Source organism: Heterodontus francisci, chromosome 48 (assembly GCF_036365525.1).
Source record: "Heterodontus francisci isolate sHetFra1 chromosome 48, sHetFra1.hap1, whole genome shotgun sequence".
In the NCBI taxonomy this organism is placed as follows: domain Eukaryota; kingdom Metazoa; phylum Chordata; class Chondrichthyes; order Heterodontiformes; family Heterodontidae; genus Heterodontus; species Heterodontus francisci.
Window position 1 is genome coordinate 7,659,390 of NC_090418.1, and position 27,253 is coordinate 7,686,642.

The 27,253-nt window shown below is 49.2% G+C and overlaps 2 protein-coding genes across 3 annotated transcripts in view; both read left to right on the forward strand.

Moving 5' to 3' along the window:
- pelp1 (proline, glutamate and leucine rich protein 1) lies at nucleotides 1-23,582 on the forward strand. 2 transcript variants are annotated; one of them, XM_068023752.1, is made up of 17 exons: nucleotides 1-186; nucleotides 1,259-1,323; nucleotides 1,420-1,525; nucleotides 1,661-1,810; nucleotides 2,656-2,727; nucleotides 3,164-3,223; nucleotides 4,683-4,833; nucleotides 7,412-7,541; nucleotides 9,635-9,722; nucleotides 10,978-11,066; nucleotides 13,111-13,227; nucleotides 14,884-15,034; nucleotides 15,648-15,813; nucleotides 16,569-16,624; nucleotides 18,452-18,655; nucleotides 20,141-21,718; nucleotides 23,064-23,582. In XM_068023752.1, exons 1-17 carry the CDS (start codon nucleotides 19-21, stop codon nucleotides 23,169-23,171), a joined length of 3,459 nt encoding a protein of 1,152 aa, XP_067879853.1. In that variant the 5' UTR covers nucleotides 1-18; the 3' UTR covers nucleotides 23,172-23,582. The 2 variants fall into 2 exon arrangements, with proteins under 2 accessions (XP_067879853.1, XP_067879854.1); XM_068023753.1 differs by lacking the exon at nucleotides 1,661-1,810.
- The window catches only part of LOC137357418 (tryptase-like), a 23,106-nt gene continuing 19,047 nt past the window's right edge, over nucleotides 23,195-27,253 (forward strand). The window contains exons 1-2 of the mRNA XM_068023765.1: nucleotides 23,195-23,267; nucleotides 23,664-23,804. Of these exons, the coding sequence (XP_067879866.1) occupies nucleotides 23,195-23,267; nucleotides 23,664-23,804 (214 nt within the window). The remainder of the gene's footprint in view (nucleotides 23,268-23,663; nucleotides 23,805-27,253) is intronic.

The window sequence follows — 27,253 nt, forward strand, 5'->3', positions numbered from 1 at the left end:
GATGACGTGCGGAGGAGGATGGCGGCTTCGGCGCACGGCGGTGGCCGTTTGCTGCTGGACAGCGTCTGCCTCCTGCTGCGGTCCGGGGATGGAGAGCAGGGCAGCGGCGCCGAGCCCGGCCTGGTCCAGCAGCACCTGGCCGATATGGTCAAGCAGCTCAGGGGCCAGCGGCTGCTGCAGGCCGAGGTAACCGAGGAGAGGAGGGATGGCCTCGGGGCTGGAGCCGCCAAACAGCGCCTGAAGCTTCTTCTCTCTCCCCTCCCCCTCCCTCCACCCCCTCCCCCCCCTCCCTCCACCCCCTCCCCCTCCCCCCCCTCCCCACCCTCTCCCCCTCCCCCCCCCCTCCCCTCCCCCTCCCTCCACCCCCTCCCCCCCTCCCTCCACCCCCTCCCCCTCCCCCCCCTCCCCCCCTCCCCCCCCTCCCCCCCTCCCCTCCCCTCCCCCCCTCCCCCTCTCCCCCCCTCCCCCTCTCCCCCCCTCCCCCTCTCCCCCCCTCCCCCTCTCCCCCCCTCCCCCTCTCCCCCCTCCCCCTCTCCCCCCACCCCCTCTCCCCCCACCCCCTCTCCCCCCACCCCCTCTCCCCCCACCCCCTCTCCCCCCACCCCCTCTCCCCCCACCCCCTCCCCCCCTCCCCCCCTCCCCCCTCCCCCCCTCCCCCCCTCCCGACACTTCTCCCCCCCCCGACTCTTCTCTCCCCCCCCTCGACTCTTCTCTCCCCCCCCTCGACTCTTCTCTCCCCCCACCTCGGCTCTTCTCTCCCCCCACCTCGGCTCTTCTCTCCCCCCACCTCGGCTCTTCTCTCCCCCCACCTCGGCTCTTCTCTCCCCCCACCTCGGCTCTTCTCTCCCCCCACCTCGGCTCTTCTCTCCCCCCACCTCGGCTCTTCTCTCCCCCCACCTCGGCTCTTCTCTCCCCCCACCTCGGCTCTTCTCTCCCCCCACCTCGGCTCTTCTCTCCCCCCACCTCGGCTCTTCTCTCCCCCCACCTCGGCTCTTCTCTCCCCCCACCTCGGCTCTTCTCTCCCCCCACCTCGGCTCTTCTCTCCCCCCACCTCGGCTCTTCTCTCCCCCCTTGATTTCTGTACTAATCCCCAAAGCATGCTGATATAAAGAGTCCTTCCCAGATAACACATGAGCACAGAAATTGCTTGTTGAGAAGTTCTGGGGGCGAATCTAAAGTGTCGTCTCACTGGGCCAGTCAGGCTGCACTGTTCACGGTGAACCCTCGGTGATTCTGTTGCATTAACTTTTTCTTTTAGAATTTGTCAGATCTTGGAACCTTGATTGGTATCAGCACCTCCAGCCTCCGTTCTGCCAAAACCAGGTGAGGGCCACGGCCAGTTGTGCCTTTGTGTGTCCATGTATCCAGTTTCATGCTCAGCCACGCTGATGTCCTTGTATGTGCGGCATTTCCCCACAGATTTGAAGGAGTTTGCCTGCTGGCTCTGCTGGTAGCTGACAGTCCCACAGATGTCTTCCAGGATCAGTGCATCTCCTGGCTGCGGGCAGTGCAGCACATTATCCAGGTAAGCAAAGGATTTGTGGCTGCCTCTCTGTAGACTTCTCTTCGTCCCTGCCCTCGGAGAGGAGGGAGGATGGTCAGTAACTGGACTGTCACTCAGCTCTCTGTCTCTCTCTCTCTGTCTCTGCATTGTTAACAGTCCCAGGACCCTCAGACTACGATGGAGGTGGCCATTTGGGTGCTCCGCGACCTGCTGAAGTACTCGTCCCAGCTTCCCGAGCTAGCCCGGGAGGTGGCCATGAACCACATACCCACCATTGTGACCTCTCTACTGGGGCTGAAACCTGAGGTGAGCCCCTGATGCAACAAAAGAGCAGCTCCCATATTCCGCATAAAAGACCTTCTACAGAAAGGAATCCCCGAAAGGTGGCTGGTACAGTATGTTTGAGACTCGGGGCATTTGGACAGAGCTGAAGTCCCGTCCCGTTCTCCCATCAGTTGCAGTGCTCAGTGAGGGAGAAGGCATCTGAATTTCGGCACCATTTTAAAGGGGTGGCGATGTGGGTGCGGTCACCTAAGTTGCTGTGTCTCTGTAGAGTGGCACACTTTTTCCAGTTATCGAGGGCTTTGGTTGGGCAAACGGGAAAAGACTGGTTTCTTTTTAAGGAGTCGGTGATGATGGCTATCGGTTTTAACATCCGCTCAAAGTAAATAACTTCCTGTATGCAGAGGGACGTTTGAGCAGTTCAGATACAGAACCCTGGCGTTTTTTGAAAAGTCGAACAATGTGCGAAGTGGGAGAAATTACAGCAGTGAGCAGGACAGTGGGATTAATTCAGGATTGATACAGGGGTTATGGGGAGAGAGTGGGATTAGTTTCGGATTGATGCAGGGATATGGGGAGAGCACAGGGCAGTGGTATTCGTTAATCCATCCTGATAATTACAGCCTCTCAATTCTGGCAACTTTTCAAAAAAATCTTGTCTGCACTTTCTCCAGTACGTTAATAGTCCTTGGCTTCCCCTTCCCTGCCACGATGGATCACTGCCAGTTTTCCCCAGGATATTGTCAGTTTTATTGTTTTTAAAAAAAGAATTGTTTCTGGGGCTGATATCCTGATGTCCGCAGCATGACTTGAACCTTCTGTAAGTGTAAGTATTATGATTGTGTCCAATGCTCTGCCCTTTCTTTCAGTGTCATGTAGCAGCAATGGATGGAATGAAGGCCTGTATGACTTTCTACCCCCGTGCCTGTGGATCTCTGCGGGTAAGGAGTCTTCCGCTGCGTCCCGTGGGTCACTGCCTTAAAGGCAGCAGACAGCTTGCTTTGTTTAAAATTGAGCATCGGCCCCCATTCAATTTTGCGAGCTGGTTTCGCAAATTACGTTGATATCGCAGGCCGGCCTTGTACCGTTGTTTGAATTTTAAACGTGCAATAGGGTGTGAGCTTTTGGTGTTTTACTCCAATTGAACGTCCCAGTACGATGCTGCAACTTTCCCTTCAGAAATAAGGCGGTGGCTGTGGGGGGGGGGAGAAATTTGAGCGGGTAAGACTGGGGTGCAGTACTAGTGGGAACGGGTCTGTCTCCGTGCCACACTGTTTGTGTGCATTGGGGTACAAAGGAGTCTCATTTACCGCAGAGCAGACGCTGGCAGACTGCACGGATGATTTAATTGTAACTTTGCCTCCTTTGTGCTGACAGGGCAAGCTGGCTGCGTATTTCCTCAGTAGACTGGATACCGCAAGTCCACGTGTCCAGGAGGTAAGTACGGGCCAGTTCAGAATGAGATTTGATCTTATGGGTCCCGTTAGAAAGTTGTATGGGAGTTTGCTCGCTTGCTGGGAGTTCATTGTGCTGTCCCATGCAGCGATGAAATGCAGCCTTCCCATGGGTTATTTTGTTCAAGGCTGCCTGGCCTGTACAGGGGGGAGTCTCTGGCATCAAGCAGACACTGTGCGGAGAATCTAGCTGCCAACTAGCTTCCCAGCATTGCCTAGTATTTTCTAGGACCTGGGAGTTTGAATCCAGCCCAGACTGAGGGGATAAAAGACAAACCTGCATTTATGTAGCACCTTTGACAAGCTTAGGATGTCCCAAAGGGCTTTGCCAGCCAATTAGTACTTGCCAAGCGTCCTCACTGTAATGTAGGGAAACGCAACTAGCCAATTTGTGCACAGCAAGCTCCCACAAGCAGCAAGGGTGATGATCTATTGTAGTGATGTTGGTTGAGAGATACAATGTTGGCCAGGGCATCCTGGATTAGATCTCCTGCTCAAATTTTCTGCCCCCACCTGAGAGGGCAGATGGGGCCTCAGTTTAGCTTCTCATCCGATGGACAGCACCTCCCGACAGTGCAGTGCTCCCTCAGTGCTGCACTGGGAAGCGTCGGCCTGGATTATGTGCTCACATGTCCAGAATTGAACCCACAACCTTCTATCTCGGAAGCGAAAGTGCTTCCGCTGAGCCATGGCTGACACTTGGGTGGAAGCCTCCTGTCTGTCAATGCCAAGAGTTGGTGTTTGTTACCAGTCCAGCCTGTGGATGATTTCTGCATGTTATGGCCTACAAGGATGGCTGATGTGACAAAGAAGACACCACAGTTTTACCAGCGATGCTATTGAATGAAAAATTGGGAAGGGCAGGGCACTAGGAACATGAAGCCATTCAGCCCCTCGAACCTGTTCCTTCATTCGATTAGATCAAGACTGATCAGTAACTTTACTCCATCTACCCGCCTTTGTTTCGTAACCCTTAATACTGTTGCTGAGCACCAACTTATCAATCACAAGTTTTTAAATTTTAATTGACCCACCCTCCAACCTCAGCAGCTTTTTAGGGAAGAGAATTCCAGATTTCCACTACCCTTTGTTTGTAGAAGTGCTTCCTGATATCCCTCCTGTGTGCTCTGATTTTAAGGTTATGCTCCCTTGATGGACACCCCCACCAGAATAGTTTCTATTTACCATATAAACACATCTTGATTAGATCACCCTTTAATGGTTTATACTCGAGAATAAAAACCTAATCTGTGCTACCTTCTCCTAATTGAACCCTATTAGCCTGGTGCGCTAGTGAATTTACTGGAGTGTGACTGAGTGGGTAGTTTTCAAAGAGCCAGCATAGGTGGAACGGGTTGAATGGCCTCTTCTGGGCTGTATAATGCTGATTCTACATCTGACTCTCTGCTCCTGTTCCCTCACTGTCTCTTTTTTTTTGCCAGCTGGCCTGTCAGTGCTATGTGCTGCTACCAGGCCTTGGCACCGGATTCGCTCAGGGCATGAAGTACGCGGAATCCTGGGGGCAGCAGTTGCACTGCCTCCTCGCGACGCTGCACAGCCTGCTGGAGCAGATGTACGAAGGGGCAGAAACTGGTGAGGGCAAAAGCAAACTCATCGCGGTCGTCTAGCAGTAAGAACTAAACTGAAAGATGCGCTGGCTACTTGGTGACTGATGGACAGCTGGTGCGGTAGTGTTTGCCGTGAATTTTAAATGAATCCAGCATGGACGTGCCGACTGATCCCTGCTTTGCAGCAGCAAGATCATCCGGCAGTGATCATTCTTATTCACATTGAGGAGCCTACAGTGCAGGTCACTTACAAAGTTGAACAAGCTAGGAAATAAATCAGGATTAATTGGGGAAAGTACTGCTTAGGTGAGGCCGAGATTGGATTGAAAGTGTTTTTTTTTTAACTCTTCCATGGGATGTAGGTGTCAGTGGCAAGACCAGCATTTGTTGCCCTTTCCTAATTGCCCTTGACAACGGAGTGCCTTACTAGGCCATTTCAGAGGGTATTTAAGAATCAACCACATTGCTGAGGTTCTGGAGTCGCATGTGGGCCAGACCAGGTAAGGACGGCAGATTTCCTTCCCTAAAGGACAATAATGAACTAGATGGGTTTTTATGACAGTCAATGATTAGTTTCATGGCACCATTACTGAGATGAATTTAAATTTCACCAGCTGCCATAGTGGAATTTGAACTGGTGTCCCCGTGGCATTATCATGGGCCTCTGAGTTACGGACTCAGTAACATTACCACCACACCACTGTGGCAAATTGGATTTTGCCCGAGTTGAAGTTTCTTAAAATTGTATAACACTTCAGTTCTGTTGGATTCAGCGCATAAAACCACACTGAGTGTTTGGATGCCCTAAGCTAGAGACGGTGAGTCTGTTTGGAGTTTGTATGCCCTTTACCATTCAGTGTAGGAGAGTTGGTTGTTCTCACTGTGCCAAGAGTTCATGTATTATGGGCAGGTCATAGCCTGGGAATTCTACAGTGAATAACTCATCCCCTGACTCCCCAAAGCCTGTCCACCATCTACAAGGCACAAGTTAGGAGTGTGATGGAATACTCTCCACTTGTCTGGATGGGTGCAGCTCCAACAATACTCAAAAAGCTCGACATCATCCAGGACAAAGTAGCCCGCTTGATCGGCACTCCCTCCACAACTGGCGCACAGTGGCAGCAATGTGAACCATCTACAAAATGCACTGCAGCAATTCAGCAAGGCTCATCCAAATCTGTGACGTCTACCACCTAGTAGGACAAGGGCAGCAGACACATGGGGAAAGCCACCGCCTGCAAGTTCCCCTCCAAGTCTCACACCATCATGACTTGGAACTATAAGACCGTTGCTTCACTGGTGCTGGGTCAAAATCTTGGAACTCCCTCCCTAACTGCACTGTGGGTGTACCTGCACCACACGGACTGCAGCGGTTCAAGAAGGCAGCTCACCACCACCTTCTCAAGGGCAATTAGGGATGGGCAATAAATGCTGGCCTGGCCAGTGACATCCACATCCCATGAACAAATCTAAAAAAATTATGTAAATGAACCAGTTAATTGTCTGGAGTGCGTCTCTGCGCTTTCTATGATAGATGTAATGGCAGCATTTCAGTAGCGGTTATACACCGTAAGATCTCTAAGAGCCCTGGTTTATTCAGATAGGCACCAATGATGGGTGCGCTCCAGATTGTAGGGGACCTGTGGGCCACTTGCAGGAGTGACTGATGATGGCGAAAGAATGTGCAGCAGCAAAACCTGAAAATAAGTCATAACGGTAGGAATGAAAATCGGGCGAGCGGCAAGTTGAAAATCTGTCCCCTGGATTTGAAAGGATTGTGGTGGGGAAACAGAGTTCGAATTTTGAGATCCTCGTCAGGGGAAATATTGGTCAGAGTGGGAGATGGATGATGAAACTGATAAAAGTATTCTGAAATAATAAAAGCAAAATACTGCAGATGCTGGAAATCTGAAATAAAAACAAAGCGCTGGAAATACTCTGGTCCGGCAGCGTGAAACAGAGAACGTTTCGGGTCAATGACCCTTCATCAGAAAGTATTCTGCACCCCAGCACTTAAACCCCTTCACCCAGATGTATGTATTTTTCTGTAATTCTACCAGGACTGAGGGACTTGAGAAGTTGGGATTGTTCTATTTTGAGCAGAGGTGATTGAGAGAAAATTTAACAGAACTGCTCAAAATGATGAAGGATGTTGATATCGGTTAGGGCGGAACTGTTTCCACTGGCTGGAGAGTCGATAACTAAAGGGGAAAGAGTTAAGATGATTGGCAAAAGAACCCAGTGAGAATTTCCTTTACACAGCAAGTAGATGTGATCTGGAACGTGATGCCTGAAAGGGCGGTGGAAGCAGATTCAGTAACTTTCAAAAAGGAATTGGTTAAATACTTGAAAGGAAACAACTTGCAGGGCTTTTGGGGGATCAGCCGCAGGTGGGGGGAGGAAAGAGGGTCGAATTGGATAGTTCTTTCAAAGAGCTGGCACAGGGATGATGGGCTGAATGGTCTAGTGTGCTGTAAGATATTCTTATTTATTGAAAAACTTCTCTCTTAGGGAGGTTGTCTTTGTAATGTTGCTCTGTATTTTGGGACAGGACCAGTCCTGAATGCTACTGAACTCCAGATCTCCATCTCTCTTTGCTGCAGACCCGGTTCGTTACGAGGGACCCGGGGTTGACCTGCCCCTGCCCCTGCTGAACGACAGCGACCCGTTCCATGTGCTACGGCTAAGGCAGCGGTTCTCCGCGCTGAGCAAGTGCCTCTCGCTGCTTCTCAGGTATGTCTCCATTCTCCTCGGCCCTCGCTGTCCGCAACCCTTCAACCGGTAGATAAACTGGTGCTGGGTTTTGAACAGCACCTGCTTCTCTAACAACCCTTGAGCACTTCACAAGAAAGAACTCGCGTTTGTGTAGTGCCTGTCACGACCTCAGGATGTCCCAAAGCATTTAGCAACTAATTAAGTGCCTGGCAAAGTGTGGTCACTTGTAATCAATGCTCGCAGCTTCAAGGTGAACTCCCAGGTCTTCGGAATAGTGGCTGTGGGATCTTTCCTGTCTGCCCAAGAGGGCAGACAAGGCATCAGGTTTGACGTCTCCTTGGAATGACGGCACCTCGGTACGGCACTCCCTCAGTGGTGGCACTGGGACTGTCAGCCTGGATTTTGCGCTCGGGTCTCTGAATTGACGTTCTAACTCAAGCACCCATGCTACCAGGCGAGTGTATTTATGGCTGACAATGTGGCGGACACCAAAGAGGGGAAGCAGCTACGGGGAGGGGTGGAGGAAGAGGGGCCGTGAAAGAGAAGGGTTTGAAGGATCTTAAGAGCAGTGGCTGCAGCTCTCGACGCTTGTGCAGACGGTCCTCTCCCACAGGTGTGCTGATGGAGCAGAGGAATGTTTGTCTGTCGGTGCAGGGATGTTTAGCAGTCAGTTGCATTTTACATTTGTGCAACAGGTTTTTTTTAATATTCTTTCATGGGATGTGGGTGTCGCTGGCAGGTCAGCATTGGTTGCCCATCGAGGGCATATGAGAGTCAACCACATTACTTTGGTTCTGGAGTCACCCAGTTCAGTTCCTTTAACTATGCGCCATCCCCCCCACCGCCCCCCCAACCCCGAAAGGCCTGCTAAGTGACCCAAACCCGACGACGTGTCGGGCCGGTAAGTATTGAAATTTTAAAACTTACCTGAGCTGCGAGTCCAGGACGAAACTGAGTCTGAGCAGTGAGCAGTGAGTGAGTAACGTCACTATGACGTCATCACACATGCGATGCAGCTTCGTGGAGCTTCCCAGTTGGAAGGTAAGTAAAGGGATGGTCGACTCGGGCTCGGGGCGAAAATTAGAGGGACTCGGGCCGGGTCCGCTATGGATCAGTTCGGGTCAGGTTCTTTTTCCTGACCTCAGCAGGCCTTTACCCCACCCCACCCCCAGCAATAAGACAAGAGTGTAATCCTGGGTCACCACATTTTAGACACATGACTAGCTCGTATGTCCAGGGAGTGGGAGCTTCTGTAATCTGGTAGGTCCCATTACCTGAAATCTTCATCCGGGGCACGGAGCTGATCAAGCGACCGGCAGTGAAGAGTTGCTTCATAGTGAAGGATTTCTGACGTGCAGTTGTCATCTAAGCAAATGGAACAGTCGCCTTGCAGCTGGGAAATCCATGGGGTGGTAACCAGTTGGCCATCTTTTTGGTGCCACTGCAACCCTTGTTTCTTGCCTCTCCCCACAGACAGTGTGATAGGATCTTTAAACATCAGCACCCACGGGCAGATGGGCCTTTCGGCAACGCAGCACTCCCTCAGTCCTGCACCGGATTGGGGCTTGAACCTCTGACCCACAGGTAGCCAATTGAGCCAAGCAGGGATGCAGAGACTGTTGAGGTGTAGCGCAGCTGAGGGACCTTGGGCGTCGGGAGACTGTAACTGGAGAGCTCGTTCAAATGGAGACTGTGTTTTTCCACAAACAGTGATAACTTGTATTTATAAAGTGCCTTTAGTGTCATAAAATGTCCCCAAGATGCTTCCCAGGAGTGTTGTCAAGCAAAATTTGACAGTGACCCTATCAGGAAATATTGGGCCCTTGATGGCACAGCTGTTGGTGAGATATTTCACCGGTTCTGGCACATGTTGGTTCAGAGGGCCATTCCCTGTCATTTTGGGAAGGTAATGGGGGTGATGGGTAACTGAGAGCCTAGGGCTGACAGACGATCCTGATCCCCACTATCGTGTGCTGTTCTTGTTATTGAGTGCTTTCTGTTCCGATTGGATAACGGGGAGCACCTTGTTCTTCGCTCTTTATTTATTGTAGCTTTCCTGTCCCCTCCCTCACCCTACTAAGATCTGATGCTTCCTTCTCCTAATATTGCAGTTCGGATTTCCCAGTGCCTGTGAAGCTCCCGGTGCAGGATGTCCTGAAATTGGTTTGTCAGGTTTTGAACATCACCACCAAGAGCCTGGTAAGGAAGTGGGCACTGCAGACTTCCCCTTGACCTCTGACATTGAGGGTGTCCCTGCTGCGGTGCTCCTCAAAGCTTTTCCCAAGATCTGACATGTTTTTCCTCTTAATATCCTCAGTGTTAAAATGAAAACTATCTCCTGCTCTGTCCAGCTCCCACTCTTCAATGGAGACCTCTAAACCATGGTACTCCTGCTATTTCCTGTCCCTCCCTCGATCTACAGGCTGCTGAAATCCAAATCTTTACATTCATGGCCTGTTGTTCTGTGGTTAAGCATTCCCTTTAGTTTATGGTCTTATTGAACTGACTTTGAATCTTTTGAAAATTGCTTTAGGTACATAGAATTTACAGCACAGTAAACAGACCATGCAGCCCAATAGGTTAATGCTTGCATTTATGTTCCACACGAGCCTCCTCCCACCTTAGTTAATTCACTCTATCAGCATATCCTTCTATTCCTTTCTCACTCATGCACTTAACTAGTTTCTCCTTAAATACATCTGCGGTGTTCACCTCGACTGCTTATGGTAGCGAGTTCTACTTTCTCACCACTCTCTGGGTAAAGGATAGTGTTAGTGGATTGTTTCTTTCTAATTTTCTCCTCAAATCATTGAAGTTCTTAAACATTGAAGATCAGATGTCATTTATGCAGTACATGCAATAGTTTTTAAGTGTTCAGTAAAAAGGCAGTACCAACCACATAACCTGATAGTTTGGTTGAAGATTCCAGCGTAACGTTGAGTTCTAAGCTCAGTATCTTTGGCTTTTACGAATCCAAATGTATTTTACAAACAGCCAGTGTTTACACATTTCTCTTACTTTCTGCCTCTACGCGACAATCCACACAATTTTGCACTGCATAAAAGTTAATATGTTCTGTATAGGGAGAATTTACTTGCCTAATCCCTTATCAATAACTTTGGTTTTAACAAGTTCTTTTCCTGTAGACCGGTACGACTCCCTGTGTTGATAGTTTCGCTCTTGTTCTGTATTCTTGCTGTTCCACCAAAAGAAGTTTCTAATTAGAAGTCTGTCTTTGATTCCAGTCCACATTCTGACCACCCTCTGGGTCAAGAGTCGCTCGCCCTTGTCCCACAGGGTCGCTCAATGTGATGGTGCCATTGCACACCTCACTGTGCATGGACTTGTTTGGGTGCTTGCTGCTTCTTGCTGCGCCCCACGCTGTTGCTTTAAAGTTTGAAATTTGGGTCTTGTCCTCTCAAATGCTTGTGTTTTTCCTAACGTTCTCTTACAGAGCTGGATGGGCGAAGGGCCGTTGAAAATGTTAGTCCTGCCAACTATCCACTGCGACACTCTGGACGTTCTGTCGGCGCTCATTATCGCGTAAGTGCACTGGGGTTCACTTGAGAAAGTTGCCCCTCCTGTTGGTAAACTGTCCCCCTCGTCCTGCCGCTCGGTGATGAGGTTTCCGTCTGTCAGGAATTATCTGTGTGCCGATCACTTGCAGCAGCTCCCGGCAGCAGCTCTCACGAGTGATCGCGAGCGAATGTGGCTTTGGATAGGAGTGGAGGTCCACCTTTTAGAATCGCATAGCACAGAAAGAGGCCAGTCAGCCCATTGTGCCTGTGCCCGTTCTTTGGGCGAGCCATCCCAATTGATCCCACTCTTCCAGCTCTTTCCCCGCAGCCCTGCAAATTTTTTCCCTTCAAGTATTTATCCAGTTCCCGTTTGAAATTTGCTATTGAATTGGCTTGCACTTCCCTCTTGGGCAGTGCATTCCAGATCATAACCTGCTGTGTGGGGGAGAAGGATCATCTTATGTCACCTCTGATTCTTCTGCCCAATTACCTTGAACCAGACTGCTCTGGTTGCCGACAGTCTTCAAGGATCTTCAATTGGAAGTGCTGTTTCATGTTAATTAAAAGGTTCAGTCTTGAAGTCGGCCGCAAGTTCTGACCGCGTAGTATTTTAAAAATCCCACTGGCGTGTGCACTTCCTGTTCGAATATCTCGCTTGTTACTGCGATTTATTTGGTCCTTTTTTTTTTTCTGTCAAAATTCCCCATTGTAAACTGCTGTGCTAGCATTACCTACTCAATTTTACTGGGTCAGTTATCAAAAGTAGGGCACTGTATTATAAAATGTAGGGGCCTGCATCATGTACAATGTAAAAGAACAAGGAGAAACAATGTAAGTTAAAGGTAAGTTTTAAAGGGGCTGCAGGAACAGAGCGACCTGGGGGTAGATGTGCACAAATTGCTGAAGGTAACAGGGTAGATTGAGAAAGGGGTTAATGAGGCGTCGGGATTCTGGGCTTTATAAATACAGGCATCGAGTACAAAAGCATGGAAGATATGGTGAACCTTTTATAAAGCACAGGTTCGGCCTCAGCTGGAGCATTGTGTCCAGTTCTGGGCATTAGGAAGGATGTGAAGCCATTAGATAGGGTGAAACAAAGATTTATGGGAATGGTTCCAGGGATGAGGGACTTCAGTTCGGTGGATAGATTGGAGAAGCTGATTGGAGTGTTCTCCTCAGAGAAGAGATTTGATCGAGGTGCTCAAAATCATGAGGGCGGTAGACAGAGTAGGTAGAAACTGTTCCCATCGGTGGAAGGGTCGAGAACGAGACGATTTAAGGTTATTGGCGAAAGAGGCAACTGTGACGTGAGGAAAAATCTTTTATGCAGTGAGTGGAGTGCGCTGCCTGAGAGCGTTGTGGAGGCAAATTCAATCGTGACTTTCAAGAGAGAATTGGAAAAGCAACTGAAGAGAGAAACTTTGCAGGGATAGTGCGGGTGAAAGGGACTAGCTGAGTTGCTCTTAGAGAGCCAGCATGGACAAGACGGGCCGATTGGTCTCCTGTGCTGTAACCATTCTCCGATTCTATACATTGCATGTTTGTATTACAAACTGTGTATATTGTGTTAAGCATATATTATGTATTAATAGAAATGTTTCATTTGTGTGTGGGGGTAAAACTATGTATTGTATATAAGGTACTGGCATTCTTGTGTAATAGGAACTATTCTTCATATTTGCCGATCATTGTCTTTCTTGATCCAAATTGTTTGGCTTGCAACAGTGAGTTACAACCTTGCTAGTTTTTGAGATGAGACGATCACTCCATTTTTTTACAACCCCCTGACATGACCCATTTATCACAACATGTTGATGGGAAAATTCAAGTTGTACTTTTTCTCGCTGCAGTTCCAATTAAATCATTGAGTCTGGGCAAAATCGAGGACTAAACTTAGAAAACAGTGAAACTTTTTTGAATGTTGGTGATTGCCTTTGTCCAAAGAATACAATTTGAATTGAGCACTTGCGGGTGACCTGTCTGTAACTCTTGCATCTGTCCATTCTCTCTGTTGGCGGTCGTTGAAAATGATACCCAGGATGTGAATTGGTTGTGTTCTGTGTTGACAGGTGCGGGAAGCATTTGCTGCGGTTTGCAGACGTCATCTGCAGGCTGTTCCCCCAAGTCCTGACCACATGGGGGACGCCCCGGGACACAGCGGTACCCGGACAGGAGAAAGCATACAGGTCAGAGTCTGTGCTAAGTGCCCAACTGGAATGAGCGCTGCATGGAACTTGTGGCACAACTTGAGCCTATGATGGATTATTTACTGGGTTTCTTTTTGCTGGTCACAGCATGCAAAGGCTTAAAATTGGTTCCTGCGCACTGCAGTAAATGTGTCACGACAGTATCTACCCTGGCCATCTTCCAACAGGGGAAAGCATCCCAATGGTGCTTGAGGGAGAGTCAGAACAGATTAAGGAGTCTCAAATATTTCGAAGGTGACCAGCGGAAGAGAGTTTGTGAAGATTTCTCAGTGGAGAGGCTCAGGGAGCAAGTATCAGGAGAGCAATGCTGAGGCAGCTAAAAGCTAAAAATCAGTGGTAGGGCAGAGGGAGGGAAGCACAAAAGACTCCAGACCTAACATAGGGTTCAACAATTTCAGCTCGTAACCTCTGCCTCCACTTTGTTTCCTTTGTCTCTGCTGGTTTTGGTTTTTCTCTTTGAACAGCTGCTGTCCAAAAGCATTCTTCCATTCACACCTCCTGTAGGCCCATCTTTTTGTTTCTTTAATCTCTCCTACCTTGCACCCTATCAGACCTTCTCTTTTGTTCTTGCCACCCCCCCACTGCCCTTTTTTACCTGCTTGAAACCTACTACATCTTAACTTTTCCCAGTCCTGATGAAAGGTCATTGATGGCCGTGCCTTCAGCTGCCTGGGCCCTAAGCTCTGGAATTCCCTCCCTGAAACCCCTCCAACTCTTCCTCGCGTCTCCTCTGAGGCGCTCCTCAAAACCCACCTCTGACGAAGCTTTTGACCATCTGCCCCAATATCTTATGCAACTTGGAGTGGTCACATTCCTTTGGAGCACCTTGGGGGCGTTTTACTGTGTTAATAGACTCTATATAAATGCAAGTTGTTGCAAGCGCTGCCCCTCAGCACTTGGTTAGAAATGAGCAAGGTGCGCATCGCCGTGGGCCTTAACCTTGTTGAATTGTCCTTCATCTGATCTGATCACCATATTTGCTCACGTGTCTCTGGCCCCAGTTTCGTTCGAGCTCTGTTTTTTTTTTTTTGCTCTCTGCTACCAAAATCGCATACAGGATTGACTGAGCATCTTGCTTACTGTGTAGGAGCTGAGAGTTGGAGATGATGCAGCCAGTCTGCATGGACTGGATGTCACTGGGATAGCAAGTGTTGGAACGCCAGCTCTGAGGATAGTGGTTATTGGGCTAGTAATCCAGAGTCTTGGACTACTGATCCAGAAAAAGTGAGAACAAATCCCACCTTGGAAGTTTGAGGATTTGGATTCAGTTTACATCTATTTTGTTATACTTTTCTGCATGCGTGCTCGCTCAGTTAAAGTGACCGTGAAGTTGTTAGATTGTTTAAAAACCCAGCTGGTTCACTAATGTCCTTTTAAGGGAGGAAACCTGCCGTCAATGCCCCCGTTTGCGCCTATATGTGACTCCAGTCCCCCTACCTTAATGATTGAACCTCAGCTGCCCTCTGAGGTGACCTAGCAATGCGTTCAAGTTGTATCAAACCACCAGCAGTGGTTCAAGAAGGTGGCTCGAGGGCAACTCAGGATGGGCAATAAATGCTGTCCTTGCCAGCGACGCCCTCATCCCGAAAATGAATGGGGACAAACAAAACTAAACTGACGGAATTGTGTTTGCAGCTTGGTCAGAGTCAAGGCCTACGAGGTCCTGAGAATGTGGGTGAAGGTATGTGGAGCTTCCTCGGGAGTTCTGCAAGGAAAGTTCCATCATTCTGACGTCTTACTGGCCAATTTGATCAGTGATATCACTCCAGTAGTGGACACTATGAAGGTAAGAGGACAACTGGCAAGGAGGGTGGCTTTCAAGGAGAATAAAAATTTGTGTGCAAACTCAGAGTCTCAGTGGGAGATGGGGGGGGGGGGGGGGGTGGTGGGGGAGTCCATAAAGGAACATGGTCACTCATTGACTCACCTCGTGAGTGGAGAGTGGCTGCTTGTGCGTGGCTCTAGAGGGCAAGTGAGTCCCCATGTGGGCACCAAATCTAATAAGAGAGCTGGAGGGGAAAATAATTTTGTCCACAAAAAAAAAGATTGATGCATTGTACCATTTTGTATTCTCGATGGGCTACTGACTTAGTGCCATGATCACAATGACTGTAAACCTTTAGTGTTGCACCCATCTACCGCTCCTCTCCTTTCGTCGGCGTGAAAACTTTTTAACTGTGCTGCCTCTCGAACTGGGGTGTGAGGCGAGGGCAGTTGTCACTCCCTCCCTTCCCGCACGCATCACCATTTCCCAGTATCCACGCCCCCCCCCAACCCATGCCCAGCCAGCCAAGCTCAGAGTGGAGGTTCGTGGATGTGTGGGGCAGCCCAGGGTCGTGGGACAAGGGGTCGGGTCCCCATTCCTGCTCCGAAAGGCTTTTTGACCTTTACCCTTTCAGCTGCGGGCGGGAAAGGCGACGGGGGATGTGGCCCAGCCGCTGAACTATGGCAAGCATAGCAACAAGAAGCAAAAGATGATGGACTTGAACGACGCTGCAGCTGTGCAAGGCCACAAGAAGCGGGATGCAAACGCGAACAGCGACGTCTGTCTGGCAGCGTTGAAAGGTACTTGCGGCGACTTTCAGTGCTGGGCGCTGGTCACGCCTTTGTGTTTTAAGAAGGTCGCTATCCTTATTGCGATGAGCGTGGACGGAAGTGCAGTTTATAAACCAAGTTATATCGTATTTCTGGCGTCCGTTTTCACCTCGTTACTTTTTTTTATTAGTTTGTGGGATGTGAACATCGCTGGCAAGGCCAGCATTTGTTCCCCATCCCTAATTCCCTCGAGAAGGTGGTGGTGAGCTGCCTCCTTGACCCGATGCAATCTGTGTGGTGTAGGTGCAGCCACGGTGCTGTTAGGGAAGAAGTGCCAGGTTTCTGGCCCAGCGACAGTGAAGGAACAGTGGTATAGTTGTGAGGAGAACAGAGCAAAATGGAAACATGCTCACCTTGGAGCTACATGGCTCGTTTCTGTTTGTTAGCTCCTGAGTCACTGTGTGTGTGTGTGTGTGTGTGTGTGTGTGTGTTTGTGTGTGTTCACTCTCATCTGTGGGCACTAGGTGCGGGCACTGCTATTCTTCAATCCGCCGCATACAAAGGACGCTCACCATCCATCTGCTTCTCTGAGACCAACTCTTCTCCCCTCCGTCCCTGGGACCAGTATTGTTGGCTCTCTGAATGGACTCTACTGAAAGGTTCATGTAAGGCCAGAAGGTACAGGTTTGGTGACCCTGTCCTCCTCTGGTCTGTTGTCTTCGTCACTGACTGCAGTCCCTAATTCTTTGCTTTGTGTTTTTCTCCGCTGCTGCCCTCTTCCCCAGTTTGTAGCGATGTGGTCCTGTCCTGCGGAAGCCTGTTGAAGGAAGAAACTCACAAGGTGAGTGTAGCTCAATGCAGTTGTGGCAGCGTACAAGGTCAGGGTTCCTTCTAATATCTGCCTACCAGTTAGTGCTCATGACTTAAAAAATACAAACACACTCATTGATAAAGCACCTTTCACCACCTCGGGGTATCTTTAAATGCTTCACAGCCAATTAAATACCTTTTAATATGCAATAAATGGTAGCGCACTGACAAGCGTAGAGGAACAGAGGAACCTTGGAGTGCACATCCACAGATCCCTGAAGGTAGCTGGGCAGGTAGATAAGGTGGTCAAGAAGGCATATGGGATAATTAGCCAAGGCATAGAATATAAGAGCTGGGAAGTTATACTGGAGCTGCTATAAAACACCAGTTAGACCACAGCTGGAGTATTGTGTGCACTTCTGGTCACTGCATTATAGGAAAGATGCAATTGCACTAGAGAGGGTACAGAGGAGATTTACTCACTGCCTGAAAGGTTGGTAGAGACAGAAACCCTCATAACATTTAAAAAGTACTTGAATATGCACTTGAGGTGCCCTGACCTACAAGGCGACAGGCCAAGAGCTGGAAAGTGGGATTAGGCAGGATGGCTTCTTGGTCGGCTGCCATGGACACGATGGGCTGAATGGCCTCCCTCCATACTGTAAATTCCCATGATTATATGAATAAACTACAGTTTCATAGGTTAACGTGGCAGCCTAGTGTACAGCAAGATCCTACAGGCAGCACTGGGATGAACAAGCAGTTAATCTGTGGTGAAGGTGGTCTGAAATCTGATCTTTTCCCTCTCCACCATGGCCGAGTCCCAAAGACCCAGGGACTGATAAAGTGGCACTGCTGCTGAATTTAAAAAGTCACTTCGTCTTCCTGCAATGTGAGGGGGTTAAAGTTTCTCGCTGAAAAGCTAATGCAGTTGAGTTATTAATTAGATACAAGTCAAGTTTTGGAGCAGTATGCTCCAAAGGGGTTTTTGATGGGGAGAAACTGTTGCCACCAGCAGGAGGGTTAGTGACTAGAGGATACAGGTTAGCCAAAGAAGTGGGGGAGATGACCATTTCTTGCTGTGATCTGGAATGCGCTGCCTGAAAGGGCGGTGGAAGCAAATTCATTAGTAACTTTCAAAAGAGAACTGGATAAATACTTGAAAAGGAAATGTTTGCAGAGCTATGGGGAAAGAGCAGGGGGCAGTGGGACTAATTGGATAGCTCTTTCAAAGAGCCGGAACAGGCGTAATGGGCCGAATGGCCACCTGCTATGAAATAATTTAATCCTGAATTTGTGCTTTTATTTAGTCTTCAAGAAATTAATGTTAGTTTTTCTCTTCAATCCTAGTTCTGAATCCTGTTTTAAGCTTACCCGTGGCAAAATTGTCAGATGTGTTTTACTTTGTTTTCCACAGTATGTTCTCCTTTCAGAAACTTAATTACTGTCTCAGTATTGTATCAGCCTGTCGTCTTAAGTGACAGCGCTCACATGCTTCTGAGAGGTTTGAGCGCAACGGTTTGCATTTGTGTAATGATTTTAACATAGTGAAATGTCCTGAGGCGCTTCACGGAAGCATTATCGGACAAAAATTGATACCAAGCCACGGGAGATATTGGAACTGCTGATCAAGAGCTTGGTCAAAGAGGTAGATTTTGAGAAATGTCTTAAAGAAGGAGAGAGGGATGGACTTGCTGGCCTGCAAGGGAGAGTACAAAACATTTAAGTTAGGGCTTTGAGGTTTTTATCTTTGCAGTTAAGGCCAGTTTTTGCAGGCGAGCCCTCTGATTATCTTCAGTAGCGAGTCTGTGTTGTGAGCCATTACCCTGCTAATGACATCATCTTCTTTCTGTGGCAGAAACTCCATGAGCTGGTGCTGCCTCTCCTGATCCGCCTGCAGCAGGGCGCAAGCACCACGAGCCCCTACCTCCGCGCGGACTGTCGGAGGGAACTCTACCGCCTCCTGCTCTTCCTGCTACTGGTTCCCAATTCAAAATGGCCACCACCGCTGCACTGCGCCGTCAGAACGTTCAGCCGGGGTCAGAATGATGGAAACACTGAGGTAAAAAAAAAAAACTGCTGCATCCGTGCACACTTTGCCAAATTATCCCATTACAATAACCATATAATTCAGACTATGTAAACGTCACGCTGCAATTATACCTTCCTGCCAGTTGTGGCGCTGTAGCAGCTCTGTATCGCGTCTCGGTACTTCGGAGGAGCAGAAATACTGCAATCAACTCAACCATCCTGTTCCCTGAATCGCTGGAGATTTGGTCAGTGTTCTGTAAATTTAAGCACAGGATGAACAATCCCATAAAGGGAACCTAATTAGGTCTGAATGCTTCAGCCCAGTTGTCACCCGTTGGGGTCTTTTACTTAGAATTGCGTAGAGCGTACAGCACAGAAGCAGGCCATTTGGCCCAACTGCTCTATGCTCCACACAAGCCTGCCCCCCCCAGCCCTCTGCATTTCATCTTATCCTTCTATTCCTTTCACCCTCCTGCTTATCTAGCTTCCCCTTACATGTGTAGGTGCAATAGCATAGTCGTTACTGGACTAGTTAATCCAGAGTCCTGGACAAATAATCTGGAGACACGAGTTTAAATCCCACTGCGGCAGCTGGGGAATTTAATTTCAATCAAATAAGTCTGGAATAAAAAAAAACTCATATTAGTTATGGTGACCATGGAAATATGGAATTGTCGTTTTAAAAACCTATCTGGTTTATTAATGTCCTTTTAGGGAAGGAAATCTGCTGTCCTTACCCAGTCTGGCCTACATGGGACTCCAGACCCACAGCAATGTGGTTGGCTCGTAACTGCCCTCGCAAGCCACTAAGTTGTATTCAAGAAGGCAGTTCACCACCACCTTCTCAAGGGCAATTAGGATGGGCAATAAATGCTGGACTTGACGGTGACGTTCACATTCTGTGAGTGAATAAGAAAAAAGTTGCCTCAACCACTCCCTGTGGTAGTGAGTTCCACATTCTCACCACTCCTTAGGTAAAGAAGTTTCTCCTGAATTCCCGATTGGATTTATGAGTGACAATCTTGTATTTATGGCCCCTAGTTCTGGTCTCCCTAGCAAGTGGAAACAACATCTCTATGTCTACCCTATCAAACCTTTTAATAATCTTGAAGACCCCAATCATGCCACCCTTCAGTTTTTTCTTTGCTAGAGGAAAGAGCCCTAGCCTGTTCATCATTTCTGAGAGGGATAATCTCTCAGTTCTGGTATCATTCCAATAAATCCTTTTTGCATCTTCTCCAGTGTCTGTATATCCCATTTTATAATATGGAGACCAGAACTTCTCCCAGTTGTAGTCCAAACAAGGTTCTATACCACTTTTAACAACTCCCTTCCAGATCTTCATTCCCTGTGGGCAGTCCTGCAGGACATGCTCAGGTATATCTTTGAAAAAAAAATCTATAATGGCGTGAGAAGCAAAGAATGGCTCGTTTTGTCAAAGTGTGAAATGGGACGGGTTTGAGTGGCTTGGAACCTTAAGATTCCAGCAATAAATTTGCATTATTTATACCCACAGGTTTCTGCTTTCTGCTCTGAAGCGCTGGTGATCTGCAACTGCTTAATCCATCCGCGGGTGCCATCTCTTCAAATGCCCCTCAACACCGCGAGCCTCATCGCGGCAGCTTTCAAACCCTCAGTGCCTGACGTGCAGGCACCCAGCAGGCAGCCTCAAGTACCCACATTCCACTTGCCAGCCCCTACGGTTCGGCCACAGCCTGGCCACCCAGCTGGCCTCCCCTCGCAGGGGCGATCTACCGGCCTGCCGGTGCCAGCGAGATTTCCTTCCTCGCTCACGCCAGGTGCTGCGGAATCCGCGGAGAACCACGCTGCCGAGGGGGAAATGGAGACCGACGCCAACAGTCTGCTGGCGGTGCAGCAGGACGACGAAGCTCTGTTCGGGAATGGCGGCCACAGGCCGGTCTTTGTGAGATACGACAAGGAGGAAGAGTCCGATGTCGAGATCTCCCTGGAGAGCGACTCCGACGACAGCGTCATGATCGTCCCGGAGGGTCTCCTGCCCGAGCGGGGCTCCCCCGAGGCCAAGAAAGAAGAGATGGAAGAGATTGAGAAAGTTGTGGTCACCTCACCCCCTCAAAGCCAGGCGCAGACTGCTGCCCCCGTTCAAGCCCAGCCTATAACTCCGGCTCCGGTCCAACCCTCATCCCAACTTCCAGCCGTCGAAGAGCAGAAGCTGGAAACCCAGGAAGTGGATGAAGATCTGACCGTCATAAATATCAACAGCAGCGAGGATGAGGAAGGGGAGGAATATCCGGAGGACGAGGATGACTATTATGATGATGAAGAGGAAGACTATGAAGATGAACAGGACTTTGAAGAAGGGGAAATGGAAGAGGAGGAGGATGAGGAGGAGGAGGAAGAAGACGAGGATCTAGACGAGATGGATTACAAAGAGATTGATGACCTGGAGGAGGATGAAGAAGACGAGCTGTTTGAGCATGACCAAGAGGTGATGTCGGAGGACGAAGAGCCTCATCCGGAATTGACAGTGCAGGTTGAAGAGATTGGCGAGGTTGTGCCTCTGTCTGTACCTGTGACAGGCGAGGGTCCACCTGAAGCAAGCTTGCAGGTCTACAGCGCGCAGCAAGACGCAGCCTCCCAGCAGGGAAGCACGAAGGAGGTGACGGCTCTGCCGCAGAACGAGGTGGTGCAGGACCGACCCCCTGACGTGGGGAAGGATAAGCAAACCGGTGAGACGAAAGTGGAGGCGGAAAAGCTGGAAGCAGCGGAACAGCCTGGTGACGCCAAGGCGCAGGTGACCACGCCGCTGGCGGAGCCCGTGGAGGAAGTGACGTCGCAGGAAGTGTCCGAGCCGGCTGTGGAGTCTGATTCGTGGAAGTTGACGCTGGACGTGGCATCGGATGGAGACAAAGCAGATGCTGGGACGCCGGAAGGCGGGGTTGAAGGACCTGTTGCATCGGATAAAGGGGACGCCTCGAGTGCGGAGGTGCCAGAGAACAAAGCAGAGGACAGAACCGCAGCTGAAGTTGTCGACGCCACTGAGGCAAAGGCGGAGGAAAGTGCAACTGACCAACAGGACAAGGAGGAAACAACCGAAAAAGCTGATGAGGCAGAGGTAAGGTATCTGTGCCTATTTGGAAAGCTAGAGTCATGTTTGAGGGTGTACTCAGTGGGTTAAGAGAGCCACCACTTCCTTACGTGCTGGTCCCATTGTATCGGAAGAAAGCCAATGCTGGGGGCAAATCCCAGCCCATTGTCTCCAACTGGTCATAGTATCATAGAATGGTTACAGCACAAGAGGAGGCCATTTGGCCTGTTGTGTCCATGTCAGCTCTGTAACAGCTACTTGGAGAGTCCCACTTTCCCCTACCTTTTCCCTTCAGGGTAAGGAAAGGCCGTGTTCACAGTCCACCCTAATGTAGAGCCCTGCCTCATTATCCCAGAGCATCAAGGATGGGTTTCCTTGGTCACTTTGTTGGCACTGATCCAGCAGATTCCCCAGGACAATACCGGGGGTCACGAGGATATAATGGTGTTTTTAAATTTTAAAGCAACGGGAGCTGTGTTCACTGGGGTGGAGAGCTTTAAGGGGATCCGGAAAGAACAAATGAAACTGTATTTGTGTAGCATCTCGTCACATCCTCAAGTTGTCCCAAAGCATTTCACAACCAGAGAGTCCCTATTGGGAAGGGCAGTGTAACTGTTGATACTGCTAAAGGATTCGAGTGGTTTAATCGTAATGATTTGCGCTAGTTGAATCAGTAACAAAAGGGCGACCAATTGAGAAGTATTGTGCCCGTGAAGGCAGTCTAGAAGGAGTTTGTTTTGTGCAGAAGGTTATCTGACCATGCAATATTTTACCACAAGTGAGCCAATGATTTTTTTTTTTTTAAGTGGCAATTGAAGGGTTGTTCAGCCCGGCTGCATGCCAGTCTCTCCGCGGTTATGTCCCCGGAGAGTGAGACCACAGCGTCCTTCAGTAACGCTTGATGCCTTCTGCAACCGCTGGGCAGTGAGCGACCGAAGTGCGTAGCTGATACCTGGAACAACGACCTGCTTTAACTCTATTAAATTTCCTTTCGTTTTTTCTTATTTTGTAGCTTACTGGTGCTTGATGTTTTAAAAAAAACTGTTAATTTGATTGTGACTGTCAATTAGGATGACACAGATGTGTCAATTTTACAAGAGTAGAGAGCTCCAGTATGGATCTGGAATAGGCAAGATGGGCCAAAAGGCCTCATCTGCCACTGGTATCTGAGGTGCTGTCTGGCCCCTATATATTTTAATTCCCATGTCGATCGGGGCTGCTTTTCTGTATATTCCCCATCTAGGTGATAAGTCTGGCATATAGACTGCTTTGCGGACACAGCCATCCTTGTGGCAGAGGGCTTCTCTGACGTCCTCATTTATTTACTTGCATTTTCTCCCCCCTCCCGCCCCACAACACACATTCTGCTCAGGCCCAAGACGACAGGACAGCAGCCATGTTAGCGGATTTCGTGGACTGCCCGCCCGACAAGGAGGAGGACGAGATGGCAGCAACAGTGACACCGAGCACCAGCACCTGAGTGCGCCCCTCCCCCCAATGGAGATGGCAGAGGTGCCAACCGCTTTGGCCACACCACCTGGGGTTGGGTGCGGGGAACCGCGGCGCAGAGCGCACGGTCTGACAGGGTGAGAGTGCAGTGGCCAGCGTGGCAACAGCTCCTCTGGAGCTGCGTTCATTTTGTCTGGGGGGGGGGGGCGTTGGGGGGGGTGTGAGGGAGGGAGGGTCAGTTATCTCGCTGTTTTTGCTTTGGAACAGTCTTGAAGTCATCTGACTGTGTGGACAGGGATTGAGGGTGGGGAAAACTCCATGTTTTCTGTCTGTATGTGTGTGTGTGTTTGTATTTTCTATGTTTTTATAAAAACCTGAACATAATTGTCAACAGGGCAGAACTTGAGACTTGTATACACAATTAATAAATGCAATTACTATGGAAGCACTCCTATCGATTCTGTTTTCACTTGCACGGTACAGAGTTATTAAACTGGGGCGTAAAAGTATTCCTACACCACAGAATTCTGTTTCTGCTGTCCACTCGAGGAGTTTACCTGTGAGGAGACCCTTCGATCCAAAGGAACGTTCATCGTCCGAACAGCGGGTCTCAAAGACAGATGGAATAAATGTTTTTTTTTTGTATTTGACTTCAGATTGATGGGTAAGTGATTTTTCTTTTTAAAAGTTGATTTCAGTCAGCAATGGCTCTCGTCCTGTGGCAACTGTGGTCAGTAATTGCAACTCGCGGCACAGGAGAGATGTCTGGGACGGGTTTTTGTCTGTCAACCTCCTGCAAAGCAAGATGTTTGCAAGGGGGCAACAGATACTTGGGATAGTACCCTAATAACCGTGAGCTGTGCCAACTTATTTGAAACGATTGGCACAGCCGATAAACACAGCTCTGTAGAGCGCGGACGCTTTCAGAGCTGCGCCGTGAAAGTTTGCGGCGATCAGTTTCATGCAGAACCTCTGATTATAGTGCAAGAAATAGAAGGGTCTGTGACCTCTTGTGTACAGTTTGCTTCTGTTTCCTTGATAATTCTGTGTCTCTTGGTGTATCGTCTCGCGTGACCTGTGAAGAAGGTGATTCATTTTGGACCACTTTTGTTCTGACATTGTTTTGATTGTCTTCTGGGAAAGACAGGGGAATGCGGCAGGAATTGGAGACTGAAGACGACTTGCAAACCAGAGGCTGACTTTCTGCTAAGAGCAGGGGAGAGAAGCCTCGCTCACAACCTAACCTGTGACCCACTGACCTTGACCTTGTAAGCACACCTGTGGCTTCCAGCTCCTGCCTCGGCCTTTCCTGAATTGGTTGCACGTTAGATCTGTTGGGAGAGAGCAGACTTTTTGCCCCATCAGCCTGCGCTGGACTGGGAGCCACATCCGAGATGGGAAAGGGCAGTCAGCTAACCGAGGCTCCTGTGTTCTTGATGCCAATGAGTGTCAAGGTACTGTGCTTTCACTCCCAGTTACCCCCCCCCTCAACCATCCCCTGCTCGTAGGCTTTAACTGGCCCCAACCTCTAGGCTCAGCTAAGCAGGTTAATGCCAATCTCCTGACAATTCATCAACAGAGTTTGTACAACCAAGAAAATCCATCCTGTTTCCTTCCCTGTAGACCAGTGAATCTCCCCCCAGTCCCAGATGTTGGCCACTGGTGCAGCACTGCCCTTTGCAATCAGAAGTGACCAATGGCCCATCCCACCTCTTATGGACAGCGGGCAGTAAGAGGATGCAAAATAGTTTTAAATCACAGGGAAGAACTCTCACCTGCCTGGCAGCATAGGCTTGTGTGGACTATACGCACTGGGTGAAGGCCGGGGGGTGGGGGGTGGTGGTGAGAGAAGCCCCTGCCCTTCTGCACTGTGCAGCTTGGTACACTTCGTTCCAGCCCTTGTATGGTACACACTGGATAAAAGGGAACAATTCAGTACCGTCCGGTACTGCACAAACCCTGTCTTGTCTCTTCCAGCTCCTGTACCCCACACACTGGGCAAAAGGGAACAATTCATTTCCACCTGGGTACGGTATAGCTTGTGTACCTCGTCCCCGTGTACCCATCCAGTTCAGCGTTTTGTGCCCTCTATCATTAAGTAACCCCCCGAACCTCACCTACCTCTGCTCTCGGGCGGCAGTGCGGATGTAGAAATCACAGTTCAAAAGAAAATCAGTTGATTGGGTAATTTATGCAGATCACAGAATTGTTACAACAGAGGAGGCCATTCAGCCTGTCGTGTATCTGTGCTGGCTCCCCAAAAGAGCAATTTACCTAGTGCCATTCCCCCGCCTTCTCCCTGTAGCCCTGTACATCCTTTTTCAGCTAACAATCCAATTCCCTCTTCAATGCCTTGATTGAACATGCCTCTACACTTTGTGCATTCCAGATCCTAACCACCCACTGCATGAAAAAAGTTTGTTGCTATTGCTTTTGCCAGTCGCCTTAATTCTGTGCCCTCTGGTTTGCCATCCCTCCACCAACGGGAACAGTTTCTCCCTATCTACTCCATCCAGACCCCTCATGATTTTGAATACCTCCATCAAGTCTCTTCTCAACCTTCTCCAAAGAAAGCAGTCCCAGCTTCTCCAATTTATCTACGTTACTGAAGTTCCTCATCCCTGGAACCATTCTCGTGAACCTTTCCTGCACTCTCTCCAATGCCTTCACATCTACCTTAAAGTGTGGCGCCCAGGACTGGACGCAATACTCCAGTTGAGGCCGAACCAGTGTTCTGTATAAGTTTAACATAACTTCCTTGCTTTTATACTCTATGCCCCTATTAAATAAGCCTAGGATGCTGGAGCATGGGATAATGAAATGCAGGTAGGTCGGCGTGTCCAGTTCTCTGACGCTGTTGATGAACAGTCAGATGGAAACGACAGGAAACAATGGCGAACCCAGGTTTCACTGTCAGTAGCTGAGCCATCATGGTTGAGGCGAGAGCATTCGGTCCCGGTTTCAGGCTCTGATGAAAGGTCATCAACCTGAACTGTTGACTCCTGTTTCTCTCTCCACAGAGGCCTGACGAGCATTTTCTGTTTTTTCAGATCTCCAGCAGCCGCAGTGTTTTGCTTAGGTCCCGGCCGACCGCAGCATCTGGGTAGAGCACCAAGGAGTTGTCACGATCAAACTTCTGTGAAAGACTGGCAGGGGTATGGTGGTGGTGGTGGCGGAGGGGGGGGTTTGAGGGCTGGTTTGACCCAGACTGGTTCCTGACCCACTGTCCAGATATGGTGTCATACTTGCAGGGTACAGTAATCCCACACTTTTTGTTCCGCGCTCTGCAGAACTGGAGGCTGCAGCTCTGAAATTTTGTTCCCTGTGACTGAGGAAGTGCTTTTCTTCCCTCTGGTGGCCACATGAGGTACAGGGAGTTTGCAGCTAGTGAGCTGCCTGGCCATCTGTATTGCATAGAATGTACAGCACAGTCACAGGCCATTTGCCCCACCTGGTCCGTGCTGGTGTTTATGCTCCACATGAGCCTCTTTGTCAAACCCTACCAGCATAACCTATTCCTTTTCACATGTACCTATCGAAATAGATTTTGGGTCTTGTAGGGAATCAAGGGATGGCAAATGGGCAGGAAAGTGGAATTGAAGCCCAAGATCAGCCATGATTGTTTTGAATGGCGGAGCAGGCTTGATGGGCCATATGGTCTACTCCTGCTCCTATTTCTTGTGTTCATGCTGTATCATGCCACATAATGTATACCATACCATGCCATACTATGCCACAACATGCCAGAGCACATCAGAACAAGAGAAGCCTGCTACAGCATGCCACCATACACTGTATCATGTCGTAACATAGTCATGCCACATGCGAACACATCACACCGTGTTCCACATTCCATGCCATAGCAGGGCCACTTTTTTTTTAAAAAAAAGTTCTCGTGTGTATCAATAATAAACCTCATCTTGACACTTTCCACCACTACTGGGAAGGTCTAACAACAGGGTGAAGAGTTTCTGTTGTAAATATGGACATGAGTTTATAATGTGAATATGGGTGGAGTGCATGACTTTAAAATGGGATTTAATTACATCTGTGCAACCAGGATCCTGCACCCTGGAACTGCTTCACCTGAGGCCTACACTTGTTCTTGACTCT